Below are 15,517 nucleotides of genomic sequence, written 5' to 3' on the forward strand. Positions count from 1 at the left end.
TTTGTATAATATCCCTCCAGAGAAACAACTTTATCATGTTAAGAGGCCATCACTGTGATGAAGTTATTTCAAATGAGGAAAAACCCACTGAGCTGACTTGAAACCACAAAGGTTTTGTTTTTTAAAGTGTGATTCAGGAGCAAAATGAGATCCTGTTGGAAAAAAAAAAAGCACTCTCACACTTCTGAGAAAGCATAACCATGCAAAATTACAAGAGTAAATGCAATAATTCTCCTAGAATATGAGGTTGCACAAAAGTGGAACAGGTCTGCCCGGTCTGCCGCGCTCGCTGCTTTTCTGATGACACACCTGCCGGCCTGGGAGGAGCTGAGACAGGTGAATGCTCCCTTAACTGAGAGGTGAGGAGCTGCAAGAGACAAGAAGAGACTGAGAGGAAGAGGAGAGGAAAGAGTAGAGCAGCTGGAAGAAACACACTTGGACTCAGATTATACGTACATACACACACACACACACACACACACACACGCACACACCCCACACGGCGTCCCAAGATGTTGAAGAAAAAGGATTCTGGCACCGCAAAGTTAAGCAAGTGAGTTGGGAATTACTCTTTGTGTGTGTGTGTGTGTGTGTGTGTGTGTGTATGTGTGTGTGCCAGGTGTTCTTATCTGAGTGTACTTGTCTTGTTTTCTCTCTTTTAAATGCCTCATGATGTTTTTTTTCTTTCCCCTCCTGAAGGGTCAATTTTTGTACCATGACTCCATTTATGTTTGCACAGTAGAGGGCTGTTTCACTTTCCCTGACAATAACAGTGCACCGCAGGACTCAGGCGCTGTATGAAAGTGACAATGAGTGTTAGAGTACATTCAGCGTTTGACGTGCAAACAGACTGTCTGTCTGTCATTCATTCCTAAAGAGCTACAGGAGCAGCAGGAACATGCCATATTCCAGTCTTTCCCTGTATGCTCTGATAATACCTCCCTGTTACTACCTTTAAATTCAGTTTGCCTGTGTACTCATTTGTTTCTTTGCCCAAGGGGTGTAGCATCAGAGTTCACTGACTCACTAAATCAATTTCTGGTGGCGCTCAATAGGCTGGATCTGTGACTCACTGAGCCGATACGTCAACAATGTCCCTACTGTTTCATGCAGCGGCGCAGGGGAGTATAACAGTATGTACTGAGTGTAGTTTGCTGACATTGGTTTGTAGAGGCTGTTTGAGTGGAAGAGTGAGTTGACTCTCCACGTTTTGAACCTGTCGATTAAACGTGTGGACTCTCAAAGCGATTAACCCTTTTACTACCACAGGGGTCAGGGTCACCGGTGACCCCTGTGGAGGTAAAAGGGTTAAGCAGGGGTTTACCTCCTCCTGGAGTGATCTGTTATCAAGGGTGGGGTAGTGGTGGTGGCACGTACTGTCACAGTGGGGCGTGCCATGAAACTAAAGACCTGAGAGTGTGACTGGCAAGAAGTCATGAAGGAGCAGCAGGGCAGGGTTTTCCTGCTGCTACTGCTGTCTTAATCAGCACAGTGATACCTGAGCCTGAACGGAAGTGAGTGGATGTTCTGACATCATCTCTGACACGCAGGACTGAATGGTCACGATTAGGGCAAGAGCGGTCGAGCTTCAGCGGCGCCGCGTGTTTCCACTGTCATTCTCAGAAATAAAACGAGCCGCCCACATGTGAGATGTTTGTGGTACAGAGCTGTTTGAGTAAAGGAGAAATGAGTGGTTGGGGGAAGGATTCTGTTCAGATCCTCTTTTTTTAAAAAGTAAAAGTGCTTCGAAACGACAAATCCTGAAAGGAAAATGTTACTTACTGTATAATTTGATCACAAGGTTTTTAAACAACAAAAAGAAGACCTTTTTTAAAAATACTATTTTATATCATACTGTTGGACTGTTATTAATTATTTTATATGCTTATGTCATTTTAGTTAAGCAAGATGTGGCTATTTTATATAGGACTGCAATTTATGTATTTATTTTAGCATGGATTGATATCACTATCAATTTCAAATAGTTAAATTAATAATAAAAAAAACATGTTTAAGGGTTTCAGCTCTCCTTGTGTATACTGTGGAGTGGTTTAATCCACAACAAACCTCACTCTTTATCAGCTCTTCATGCAAAACGTGAATATAAAAAGCAGTTAAACCTGACTTAATTGTATTTCACCTCTGGGAGCAATAAAAACAATACACTGACAGACCTAATCCTTCTACATCGGCGCCCCTACTAGAAGCCATCATGTCTGACTGCAAATGTCAATCAGTGGCTCCATTCATACGATGTAAGGTGCAGCGGGAACAGACGGCATTCCTGTCTGCTAAAGGGAGGCAACAGGGGGACACTCCCCTCTACCCTGCAATGTGTCCTCAAGGTTCTTCCTGTGGGGTGTGTCAGGATAAATAGCTGTCTGTCACACCGCGGCCAAGAACGAACTGCAGGACAAACACATTTAGTGAGAACAAAGAGTGCTGTGGAAAAAGGTTTGATGAGTGACACCATGAAGAGCTGCTGAGCTGGTTTTATGTTCACAGCTGAAGTGATTTCTTCAAATGTGTTTTTTATTGAATCTGTATATAGCAGAATACCCCCCCCCCCCCCTGACTTTTTGCTCCTGTTGTTATATGTTTAGTACATATAAATGTCTGATTGTATTCTGATGCATACATGCACAAATCTGATATTTACCTTCAGTCACATGACTAATTACTTTCCTACTTTAAGGATTTGGTTTCCTTATGTTTTCCAGGTATATTGGGAAACATTTTCAGGAGCTAAATGAAGCCACTAAACGGGAGTATTTTGACAGTCATCTTTCTGTGTTTCTACCCAGAACTCAGGCTCAAGAACTGGCCTTGCTGATTTCTCGCATGCAAAAGAATGCAGACCAAGTGGAGAAGAATATCCTGAAAGCAGAGCAGCTGCTGGCTGTGGTAAGAAGTGCTCATGCATCAGAGGTGGAGGCAGTATATGTTAGAAATGCAGACATGGCATTAATCTTTTAAGACACTTTGATTCCACAAAAGGTTTTGCAAGAAAATAATAAAAAAGAAAAATCCAGAAATTAAAAAAAGGGTTGAAACGTGACAGCGTTGCACTTGTGTTGCTTCTGTGTAGGACAAAGAGCGAGACGGGAAGAATGAACAACTGATCCACAGGAAAGAGAATGCAGACAACCTGGCTCAGGCTGAGAAATTGCTCAAGGAACTTTTCATGGACGTGGACAAAGCCAAGAAGCTTCAGCACCCTCAGGCTTCAGAGATAGAGAGCGAGTGAGTTTGCTCAGGAGTGTCATGGCCAAATTAAAGTGTCCTCAAACTCCAGCATGCATGCCAGACAGAACCTGATTTGTTCCATGCCACTGAGCCATGCTCGCCACAAACAATTCTTCTTGCTTGCTCCCCACCCATTTTTTTTTCACTGCTAAGTTAAATGTTATGTGTGTGTCTCTCAGTGTGAAAAATCTCCATGATCGTTGGGCCAAGGACTGCGCCATCTACAGGGAAGTGTATGACCAGGTACAAGACCTGGATCTGACACAAAAGATTGGCTGGGGTCCTCTGTTTGATGAAAAACTGGTCAGTTGAACCACAAAAAGTTTTACAATCTTAAAGCCAGTCTTGGGTATTAGTAGCCGGTCACCTCCATGCTTAAATTTCTGCTGTGTTTTATAGAAGCAGTTAAGAGAAGCAGCATATGGTCCCAAGCTTTCTGATGTAGAGAGGCAGATAGCAGCTCACAACATTCTCCATCAGGAAATCGAGGCCTACAGCGACCAGCTGAAACCTAGCACCACCACCTCACAGGTAGCAGCGCAAAGCTGTGCATGTTTGTACTCGACACTTCTGCATGCAGGTTGCATCATTCACCTGTTCCTTCTTTGTTTGCAGGAGCAGTATGCCACCCTCAAAGAGAAATATGCCAAACTTTTTGTAAGTTGACTTCATTTTTACATGTGTGACTTGTGTTGCTTGGAGTTAAGGACAAGGAGGGATGTGTAGTGTTCATCTGTTGTTTGCATCTTATGCAGGAGAGCTCCCAGCAACGGCGCAACCACCTGGCCTCTTTGTACGAGTACATGCAAAGCTGCAGCAAGGAGCTCATCTACCTGTCGGGCCAGCAGGAGAGGATCCTCCAGAGAGACTGGAGCGATCGCATGGTCGACCCCCCGAGCGTCCGCATGGAGTATGAGGTAAGAATCCAGCATTGTGTTTATTGTATTATATTTATTAGTTAAACTCTTTGTTTATTATTTGTCGGTACAACAGGAACTTTGAATTTAATGCTTTCATATTTTATTTTCATACAGAAATTCAAAAGTAATGCACTGTTAGCACACGAGCAAGAGGTCAACCTGCTGCAGGAGGAAGGAGATCGTCTCCTTAATGGGAAACACCCCGGCAGTCCAACCATTAAAGTACATCTGTGATGAATCATCCTAGTGTCCTATACGGTTGTGTGATATAACTTTGTTGAATCTGAATTTGACTGAGGCTGATTTTTTTTGTCAGGCACACAGAGATACGGTGCAGGCTGACTGGCAAGCCTTCCTCAACCTGTGTCTGGCACAGGAAGTACACCTGGAGAATATTGACACCTACAAGAAGGTAAAGAGCTGCGATGAAAATTAGACTTTTCCAGCTCACTGAGATCTCGTTGTTAACAACCGACTGTTCAATGCAGTTCCAGCTGGATGCAGAGAGGCTGTCAGAATCTTTGGAGAGACTCAGGTCTACTCTGGACCCAAAGTCCATGGAGAACAAGAGTAACTCTCAGGTCCTGCTGGCACTGGAGGTAAAACGCTGTTTTTGTTTTTTAATTTGTGATTTCTGTGCAGACAGACCTCCATAACCCTGCATTAGAAGACTTGACTGCACTGTAACAACATGGCTTCAGCAGAGAGGTCATGCAGCTGGCAAACTGTTATGATGACTGAATTATGATTATGATGACTGAGTTGATAATGATTTTATTAGGCCAATTATCATGTTCAGGACTTTAAGATTGTTATTACTATGTTGTTACATGTGTTATAACAAAATTGAAATCTCTGTCTCCTGGCTGTTAACATTGTGTACTTTTAATTTCATAATCACACTAAGTTGATTTGCACGTAAGTCGGCTAAACTAAGCTCTATTAGTGCATTTAAAGTTGACAGACCTCACACACCTTCTTGCTGCCTGGCGACACTATTAGCGACCACGCCACTGTGCCGCTGAATTTAAGGCTCACATATTACGGTATTTAATAGTGAAAGCTGTTTTTTTAAAACAAGGGAATCCGTCTGTGAGAAGTAACCTGTCTGGTTCTCCAAGTTTTATTCTTTATATTTTCATACTGCAGCTCGTGTGTTTGTTGAGTGTTTGCATCTTATTCTCCAAAAAGCAGGTTTGCTGCAGTTATCTGGATAAACTTTTCTGAGTTTAAACCAGAAAAGCTTTTTAAGCCCGTGTTTAAGATTGAACCTTCTGAGAAACAGCATCCTCATACGAGGCCGTTACATTTTGGCTTTTGGGACTCAGAAGGTTGAGGGAGTTAAAGGTTTTATTTTGCATGTTCATGCAGATGTCAGGCTGCACTCCAAAAGAGGCCCAAAGAATCCAGTTTGCAGACTGAACTAACTGTACTTCTAGCTACTTGGGCAGTGGAGAAATACGGAAGCAGTACTGAAACAGTTTTGAAATTCACTTTCAGGGAGATGAACCAGCAGTGAAGAGGAATGAGCAGCGTCTGGCTGCCCTCAGGGAGCTCAGCAGCAGCATCATGCCTCTGAAGTTACGCAGAGTCCAGCCCAGCAAACCCACCACTGTAGTATCCCTATGTGACTGGATTGATGAAGAGGTAGGATGCTGTCAGGTGTCATTTACAGGCAGCCACCTTATAGTGGAGATTGTAAATTTAGGGATTTTTTTCCCTTCTCTACCTGCTTTAGGGTGCAGTGAAACGTGATGAAAAGCTAATCCTGAAGTCCAACGCTAATAATAAGAACTGGAAGCTTCAGGATAGCAGTGGAAAGACCAAAATCCTCCCTGGTGCATGTTTCATGATCCCACCGCCTGATGCTGAGGCCCTGGAAACAGTGAGCAGGTACACGGTATAATCACAACTCCTTCAGCATTCTTTCTTTTCTCTGTTTTAGCAGATTTTGAAGCAGCATTGTGTGTCTGTGTGTGTGTATTCAGTCTGGACAGAGAACTGACAGACCTAAAGAGTCGTAGATCTGCTCTGATAGCCTCCTTAAAGAACCCCACTGTAGAGGTGATTCGGCCTCAGAAGGCAGGTGAGAAGAAAGACAGGCACTTCACCTTTTCTCGCTTCCCCTGACTTTCAGAGCAGGACCGAAGTCTTTTCTGGAATGTTTCAGCTTCTCTAACTTTTCCTTTCTCCTCCTCAGTTACCGCTGAAAGGGCTCCCGAGGATCCCAGAGTTGCAGAGCTCCTCAGTGAATTAGATAAGCTCAATAAAGCCCTGGAGACAAGCGAAAAACAAATCCTGAGCCGAGAGAGGACCCCACTAGACAAGCGCAGCCCCACTCAGGACCTGGTGAACCGGGTGCAAGAGCTCGAGGTGAACATGAAGAGAATTATACTTTAATGAAATGATCCAAAAAAAAAAAAGAAATGATCCAGGTCACAATGCGATTAAATTACCTCCTTTCTAAACATGTTTCCTTGCCCTCCAGAAATCTGCTCTCGCTGTGCAGAAGCTAGAGTCGCAGAAGTCTGCCATCCAGAGAGAGGTGGATCCTATTCTGGCTAAGAAACCTCTGGGACCCACCGCCTCTGCCCTGCCACCTAAACTCAGCGCTACCAACAAAAAGTTTGACGACGTCAACTCACTTATCGACCTTTATAATAAAAAGTATAACGATTATTCTTCTCTTCTTCTCCTCTTAGCTGATACGCCACTTGGCAGCCCTTCTCTGCCCCAGCTCCTCCTTTATTATGCTGTGTCTGATCTGATCACCATGTTCTCGTGGTGTATTCTTCATTTTTATTTAACTTTGCTGCTTCTCTCCTTTCATCAGAGCTACAGCCTCCATGTACTTAGAGAAACAGATGCAAAGGGTAGAAGGTATTGTCTCTGGGTTTGAGAAGGAACTGGCGAAAGATGGCACCATCCTTGACAAACCAAATGCTCTTCAGAGTCGCAACCAGAGGCTTCAGGTGTGGTGAATGAACCTAAAAATTATACAGTAGCATAACTCATTAGAAGCTCCGAAGGAAGCAAAAGGTGCCATTTTTCACATCTGTACTTTGTGATTGTGTTATCAAACAGACACTGAGTAAGGATGTTGCCTCAAGGAAAGATGAACTGAAAAAATTAGGCAGAGACTTGGACCTGACAGAGCAGGCGTGCAGCTCCCTGCAGCAGAGTTTCAGTGAATACTGTGCCGACATCCGCCGGCAGGAGAACCAGGTGAAGAACCTGAAGGACCGTTACACAAATGTCAATAATCAACTCCAGGACAGGTGAGAGGAAAATAAAACCAAATCAGATATTACTGTAAGTACTGCACCTGTGTGCTGTTGTAATTTACATGTATGTATGTATTTTGCTTCAGGTCTGCTCTCATACAGCAAGCAGCCAATAAAAACCAGGATTTCCAGAATGCTGTTCAGTCACTGGACTTTTTCTTAGTCAATTTGCCCGATAATAAGATCAAACCTACTGACGGAGTGGCAGAAGTTACAACCAAGGAGAATTCTCAGAAGGTGAGTGGAAGTATTTCTTTCCACGCGTTAACGAGACTCTGATGTCTATAAACAAAATAACTCAAGTCTGTTTTTGGTTATGGTTTAGAGAGTGGTAGAGGACATCAAGAAGAAGTCAGACGATTTAGAGCGAGTCAAGGACCTTTCCCGCAATCTGCAAAATGTCTTGCATGTGAGTTCTGAGAATATGACCTAAATATAGCAAAAATATTTACTGTAGATTAAGCGCACCCTTCAAAGTGTTTGATTCTTAAACGTTTAAATATATCTCTTCTCAGGACTATGAAATTAAGTCAAACACTTACCGTGCCATTCTGACCGATGATGCTGGTGATGATGAGGATGAGAATGAACAAAGCGTCGATGAGGGACCAGTTTCAGTGAAACGTCAGGCTTCCACTCTGGCTCAGTCTGTACAGAGAACGGTATGGTTTCACACAGCTGCAAAGCAGTTACAAAAAAATGTTTTTCTCCATCATTCAAGCTGAAGCTGACCACAGGGTCAAACTCAGCTGATCTACAATGCGCACATCCAACTGACTAATCTCATGTAGGATTTGCTACATGAGATTAGCCAATGTGTGAATCTGCAAGCGGCTTTGCAACCCGCCTCTTTTCCACACTGTATTGGACTCAGTTGTTGTCATATCTGTTGTGACTGTTCTCTGCTTTTTTCTCTGTGGAGGTCTTGCTGCTGCTGCTTTCCCAGTTCCTGGCTTGGAAGCATGTGGCAGTGCCACACTACCTAATATATATTACTATAGATGGAAACAACAATCTTCTTTTGACTTTAGAGGTCCCTACTGAATTAATGTTGCCCTCTGCTTTTACTACAGGAGAAAGATCTACTGAACCACTACTCTGCAGTGTCTGCAGAGAACAACCAGCTCCTCAGTCAGTTGAGGACAGCAAAGAACATGATGGCTATGGTAGGATATTGTGGAATTAAAATGTCTTCAGCTGTGCTTATAATGTTGTTTTTTCACAGCATTTTATTTATTTTTTCCAAAAGAAATTCCTTTTTTATGTCCTTTTATTTATGTGCAGAATGAAGAGAAAGTCAGTCAGGTGGCTGTCACTCAGCAGCTGCAGCTCCAGACCCAGATGAAAGACCTGGAGACAAGTGATAGTCTGAAAAAGGAATTAAACGAGGAGATCAGCAGGCGTTTGCATCTTGAAAACAACCTGGAAGCATACAGAAAGAGGTTTATGTCTCTGAAGAGCAGGAGAGGAGTGGAGAGGTTGGAAGAGAAGGAGGTGGTGCAATATTATCGTGATCCCAAACTGGAGATGGAACTGCAGTCTCTGAAAAGCCGGATCCAGGATGAAGCACTGAAAAGGTCAAGCACCCAATCAGAGATCGAAATTATCAGTGAGAAAATTATCAAACTGGAGGTACAGCTGAGCAAAGTCGAACCTAAACTAATCACTAAGATCCTCACCGAATACGAGAAGGACCCGCAGCTTGATAAAGAAGCCGCTAAGCTTCGAGACGAGATACAAAGGTTACGCCTGGAGCTCCAAACGAGGAATACAGAGGCAGTTCAAGTGAAAAATGAGATCACACTTCTGGCTCAGCAGAAGCCAAAAATCATAGAGAAGGTTGTTAAAAAGGAAGTGGTGAGGCTCGAGAAAGATCCAGATATGCTGAAAGCTGTTCTCACATTCCAGAGTGATATTGCAGAGGAGGAATTCCAGTGCAAGACCCTCAATGATAACATTTTTAGCATAAGGAGCCAAATAAACACACTGGAGAGGCTCATCCCCAGCATCCAACCCAAGATTGTCTCCAAGGTTGTGAAGCAAGTACAACAAGATCCAGAAATGGTCGAAGAGTCAAAGAAGCTGCAGATGGCTTTGGAAGAGGAGAAGGATGAGAATGTTATCTTGATGAAAGACCTGACCACCCTTCAGTTACGTTACAGTGAACTGGAGAGGTTCAGGCCAAAAGTGGAGGTGAAGGAAATTGTCAATGAGATTTACAGAGTTGACCCTGAAACAGAAGTCGAGCTGGTGCGTCTGAGGAAAGAGTTGCAGGATTCAAGCCGAAACCGTACAGCCTTGGAGGGAGAAATCGATGCAGTGAGAGAAACTCTGATTACACTGCGGGCTCAGAAGCCCAAGGTGGAGTACAAGGAAGTGACCCAAGAGGTGGTCAAAGAAGAGAAGAGCCCAGAGGTCATCAGGGAATTACAAAGGCTGAACAACCAAGACAGCCGTCTGCAAGTCAACTATGACACCACCCTAGAGCTTCTGACCCACCTACGTAAAGAGAGGGATGAGTTGAAAGCTGAAAAATCTAAAGTGGAGACAAAGCTAGTGAATAAAGAAGTCATCAAATATGAGAATGATCCACTTTTGGAGAAAGAGGCTGACAGGCTTCGAAAGAATGTCAGAGAAGAGATTCACGAGCGACGAACTTTGGAGGAATGTCTCTTTGACCTACAGAACCAATACATTATCCTTGAAAGGCAGAAGCCAGAGGAGAAAATTGTGACACAGGAGGTGATTCGCCTTCAGAAGGACCCCAAGCAGATGCAGGAGCATGAAAAATTAAACAAGACATTGGATGAGGAAATGAAAGCCCGCAGAAAGCTTGAACTAGAGGTCAGACAACTCAAAGTCCTGGTTCAAGAGAAAGAGAATATGCTGGCTCAGATGAATGATCGACAGAAGAAGATCCAAGTAGAGTCGGAACTGAGACAGATCAAAGCTCGTATTTTTGAGCTGGAAAATACTCCACCGCCCATCGAGGAAAAAATCATCGTCGAGGAGGTCTTGAAAATAGAGAAGGACCCTCAGTTGGATAAAGTCATTGATGATATACATGCCAGCTTGGAGACTGAGGGCAACGAGATCAATCGTTTGCAGAGAGAAATTTCCAACATAAAGCTCAAGTTGGAAATCCTGCAAAAGGAGAAGACCATTGAAAAGGTCGTTTACAGAGAAGTTGTCCGTGTTGAGAAAGATCCGGCAGTGGAAGCTGAAAGGGAACGACTCAGAGATCTAGTAATGAAGGAGAGAAATCTCAGGCGGGACCAAGAAGATAACCTTCAAAACATCCACCTCAAAATAACCCATCTGCAGACATCAAAGTCTACAACTTCTCATGAGGAGACGGTACTCATTTCCCAAAGAGATGCCATGCAAAGGGAGAAGGAAGATCTCCTGAAACAGCTCAGAAACTTAGAGTCTCAGAGACAGAGCATTAGCATAACCTTCCAGCAACAGTCCAAGCTGATGAGTGAGAGGAACCTGATGGCACGGCAGAGAAGTCTTAAAACATCGTCTGAAGTACAGTGGCTGGAGACAGAGATCCTGAAAGAGAAGGACAAAATACACGAGAGAGAGAGACTCATCAGTGAGCTGCTGAACGGCATAGAGAATGAGGACCATTCAGAGACTCACACCAGAGAGGCAAATCTTTCCACAAGGATCACCATCCTCGATCCAGAAACTGGTAAAGACATGTCACCCTATGACGCCTACTTACAAGGACTAATTGATCGAAACCAGTACATTCAGCTGTCGGAGCTGGAGTGCGACTGGGAAGAAATCACTTCAACTGGCCCAGATGGAGATACAACCATTTTGCAGGATCGAAAAAGTGGGAAGCAGTATTCAGTCAAGGATGCTCTGCGGGATGGTCGTTTGACTCGGCATGACTTGAACCGCTACAGGGAAGGGAAAATGCCCGTTTCTGAGTTTGCCCTCCTTGTTGCAGGCGAAGTAAACAAGCCCTACATTCCACCATTAATGCCAAAATCTCCCACCAAACCATTCCCAACCTCTCCCACCAAAACAATCTCAGCTTCTCCCTTGAGCTCCATGTCTACATCTCTGAGGTCCTCCCACACCAACCTCACCACTCAGTATAGCGGCAGTCTGAACAACCTTATTGCTTCATCGGGAGATGAGTTTTTCCCAATCTCTGGCATTTTTGACACCACCAGTGAAAGCCGCATGTCTGTGAGAAGTGCCCTCACCCGCAATCTCATTGATCCTGACACAGCTCTAAAGCTGCTGGAGGCACAAGCAGCCACTGGTGGAATAGTTGATCTGGGCAAAAAGGACAAGGTGTCTGTCCACAAAGCAGCTGAACGGGGTCTCATTGACCAAAATCATAAGTATAAGCTTCTGAATGCCCAGAAAGCCTTCACTGGAGTCGAGGATCCGGCGACCAAACGGCGTCTTGCTGTAGGACAGGCAGCACAGAAAGGGTTCATACCCCAAGAAAATGCCAAGAGGTACTTAGAGGCGCAGTACCTGACAGGTGGGTTGGTGGATCCCAGCAAAGCAGGCCGCCTCACTATTGAGGAAGCTCTCGCCACTGAGCTGATTGACAGCACAACAGCAAAAGATCTGCAAGATGAGGCTTCCCACACAAAGGAGCTGGTGGACCCCATTACTAAAGAGAAGATATCATACAAACAGGCGATGGATCGGTGCAGAAAAGACACCAGCACGGGGCTCCTGCTCCTTCCTGCAACCTCCACTGATGTTGCAACTACTCCATCATACTCAAAGTTCCGTTTCTAGTTTTTGTACAGACACTGGTGAAAGAGGGTGCATGAAAACATTAACTGATATGCTTAGGGGGGGGGGGAGAGGAACAGAGGTGTTTGAACATTTTGAAAACACTGGAAAAAAGTGTATCCGGTAGAAGTGGACCCTTTAATCTGCTTTTTCAGTTCTATTTTTGGCCTGCTGTGAAAATGAAGTTATTTTTTGTTATGCATGTGTTGCATAAGGGCTTATTAAAATCCTTCACTTTGTTTTGTTTTTGCGTTGTTATTTAAAATACAATCAGCTGCAGCCTGTGACAGACTGGCGACCTGTGTTTGGTGTAACTTGGACATCAAATACTGCAGAACCGCAGTCAGGGCTGCAGGTTTGAACTGGCAACTGCTGCTGTACATTAATGAAATGAGAATGACATAAAAAATAACTAGTATTTCTTGAGCTGACCACCAGGGTCAGTAACATTTAAGCGTCTAGTCGAACAATCGTGCACATGAAACTATAACATCACCTGTTTGGTTAGGAAGTCGTTTTAACCACTGCAGCTTTTTGAACCCAGCTGTCAAGAGTGAAGCGTGTATCTGACTGTGAAACTGAGGAATGCTGTAGGCTCATTGGCTAACAACTTGTCAGTCACAAAGTGATGCATACCCTGCTTTATGATACCTGGGACCATATCATTTAGAAAGTGGTCTTCTGTTTCATTTTTATGATTTTAAAGTAGCAAGGTTTATTGAGGTCACAGAGCTGCAGTTGTGGCCCCCTGCTGGCCATTAGAAATAATGCAGATTCAAGCCACTTTACACTGGCTTGACTTTTTAGAGCGGGAAGCTTTCTCAGTTGTCTCTGTGGACTCTTGGTTTTCACATTTATATGACGGATGTGCAGTTCATTTCCAGAAACTGCTTTCTTCATAAGACAGTGACTCATGTATTAAGTGTAAATACTCCCCTCATGAAAATAGCTGTACAAGGTTGTAAAGCCCCAGCGAGTCATATGTTTGGAAATGGTGGATTAAGGATACAGATTAAACATGAGTCACATAAGAGCATGTAGTGTGTTAAGGTTAACAAGGTCGCACTCCACAGTAATGATGAGGCGCGTGTCTAATAACAGACTGCCCCAGCAACATGTTGACAGCTAAAATATCAAAGCACACTTTCTTGTCTGCAGGCGCATGAGCAGAGGAGCAATGTAGAAGATGATTTGTGTTAGAGATGGGTCAAAATTGTGGTCTGATTCTGCTGTGGTGACAGCAAACGGTGTTGGGAATGTGTGGCCTCTGTGCTGGAATGTCTGCCTGCCAGATTACTCGGCAGCTGTAAGGACTTTGTGGGATTATTGCCCATGAGCCTGTCTGGAGACTGCAGTAGCCCCACTCTGTGTCCAAAGGGCGGGGGTTAAAGGATGTTCCCTGATGGTTGGGTCACCTCAGTTAATGTTGTTGGCTCACAAGATGCTGTACTGTAAATTCTCATTTTTAGACTAGCACTTGGAGTTAAACTGTAGATTTGGGATGTTTTTGTGTCTAATGGCATAATGCATGTGTAATAACTGCCTGCCTATTAAAAAGCCTGCTGAATGATGCAGAATATGGCAGCATTGCTAGTATGCAGCAGCAAAAGCGTCCCCTTTGCAGTGACTGATCATTGCCCGAGTGACGTATGTGATAATTGGAAGCTCCTCTTTGTTTTGCATGATTATTGTTGTTATAATTCTAGACTGCAGCGCTATTGGTTTTAAACCCTGACAATGAGTCTCTCTGAATCAATTTGAACTCCGTGAATGAAGGTTGAAAAGCATCACATACAACTGCTCTGCAATCATGCCAGCAACATATCAACTACTGCTTAGAACACTCTAATTCAGTCACCACTATCTGGCATTTTCACTCTTCAAATAAATGTGGCCAGCCAATTTTGAGTCAATTGTTGCTACTAGAAAATTATCATTACTAAAAGCATTTAAACATAAACCTTTAAATAAACAGCATGCATGGCCTCATGAATACCTCAGAGTATATTTATCACAAGATTAAAATAAAATGTTCTGCCAGAAGGAAGAAACTCCCATCAAGCTTAGCTTCACCGGGAGTGAAATGCGCAAAGATGCCAGCTGGATACATCATCCATAAACCAATAATGCTGCGAGCCATCTTCGCTCTGCAGATTTCTGCTGTGAGAGAACATGTGACTGAATGAATGTGAAAAATCATTCCCATCATTCATTCAACAACCAGATTTTAAAAAGGAGTCACAATCGTTCTGATTCCTGAAAAAAAAAAAGGATACAGTACTCACGCAGTATCTGTCAGGTGTGTATTTACACAGTACAAAAGACGGCCACATAAAATTGTAATCAACTTCAGCAGGTCATCTTCACCATGTCTGCGTACCTAAATGTACTGAGCTGCTGCCACGTGCATATTTGCACTGACGAGCAGTTGAACAGGTGTACCTAATGAAGTGGCTGTTGGGTATATAACAGTAACACAACAGTTTTACATTTATTTGTAATTATATCTGTGCCACAATATCATTTTTTTTGTCCAGCAGGATAATGAGCATCAGTATCGTGGTATGCATGGGCTATATTATAGTTACAATAGCAAAACTGCACCAAATTCATGTCTGTGATTTAAAGTAAGAGAAATAAGCATTTGCTGCCATAGATGTTTGACTGCTTTCACTGGAAAAGGCCTCCTTTACCTACATTTTGATACCAGACTCATCTTTCAGCTGTGAATCCCTGTTTTTTGTTTTGGAAAAACTAACTTTCCGTTATAGTCATTTTTTTAACACTCACAAATGGAGCTTGTTCTCATGAAGTGGAGAAATAAGAGTGATCAGATGGACAGATCAGACTTTAGGTCCTGAAGAAGGTTTTCATGACTGCTCTGCAGTATGAGGACACAGAAGAGCCTGGATCACAGACTGTCTCAGGATCAGTGGAAGCTCTCATCATGATTTGTTCAGCTTGTGGCATTTTTTCTCTTTTGGCACAAGGCGACGTGTTCCTTTTAGTAACTTTACTAAACTTAGAGGAAAACATCAAATTGCTGTGATACAGCAGTGTCCTCCAGAGCATCCATCAGAGCTGGGAAAAGTGCTGGGAAAAAATTAGCCTGCCTTCATTCGATATGCTAAAATTACTGTACAACAGCAGCAAAAAGCTGATTCTGAGGTGATCAGATGAGAGACACTGACTGATGTTTCATGGCCTGGCACCTTGTGACCCTGAATTGGGTAATCAGAAGAAAATGGGTGGATTATATTTTAAGGTTTCAGACTTCCTTTTTGATCTGATCTC

At 43.5% G+C, this 15,517-nt stretch overlaps 1 protein-coding gene across 1 annotated transcript; it reads left to right on the forward strand.

The window, feature by feature from the left end:
* Nucleotides 1-394: 394 nt before the first annotated feature.
* Nucleotides 395-12,410, forward strand: LOC115784306 (envoplakin-like). The gene is made up of 22 exons (XM_030735478.1): nucleotides 395-553; nucleotides 2,805-2,904; nucleotides 3,089-3,243; nucleotides 3,426-3,549; nucleotides 3,646-3,777; nucleotides 3,862-3,903; nucleotides 4,002-4,163; nucleotides 4,281-4,388; nucleotides 4,483-4,578; nucleotides 4,655-4,765; nucleotides 5,667-5,813; nucleotides 5,905-6,059; nucleotides 6,155-6,252; nucleotides 6,367-6,539; nucleotides 6,655-6,833; nucleotides 7,000-7,138; nucleotides 7,251-7,444; nucleotides 7,537-7,687; nucleotides 7,776-7,859; nucleotides 7,966-8,112; nucleotides 8,524-8,616; nucleotides 8,735-12,410. The coding sequence occupies exons 1-22, from the start codon at nucleotides 513-515 to the stop codon at nucleotides 12,224-12,226; spliced, it is 6,123 nt and encodes a 2,040-aa protein (XP_030591338.1). The 5' UTR covers nucleotides 395-512; the 3' UTR covers nucleotides 12,227-12,410.
* The last annotated feature ends 3,107 nt before the right edge of the window (nucleotides 12,411-15,517 follow it).

This window comes from Archocentrus centrarchus, chromosome 8 (assembly GCF_007364275.1).
Source record: "Archocentrus centrarchus isolate MPI-CPG fArcCen1 chromosome 8, fArcCen1, whole genome shotgun sequence".
Lineage (NCBI taxonomy): Eukaryota > Metazoa > Chordata > Actinopteri > Cichliformes > Cichlidae > Archocentrus > Archocentrus centrarchus.

Coding starts and splice junctions, on each gene's coding strand:
- LOC115784306 (XM_030735478.1), top strand. CDS start 513: ATGTTGAAGAAAAAGGATTCTGGCACCGCAAAGTTAAGCAA. Junction 2,905..3,088: donor CAGAGCAGCTGCTGGCTGTG/GTAAGAAGTGCT, acceptor GCTTCTGTGTAG/GACAAAGAGCGAGACGGGAA. Junction 6,540..6,654: donor ACCGGGTGCAAGAGCTCGAG/GTGAACATGAAG, acceptor CTTGCCCTCCAG/AAATCTGCTCTCGCTGTGCA.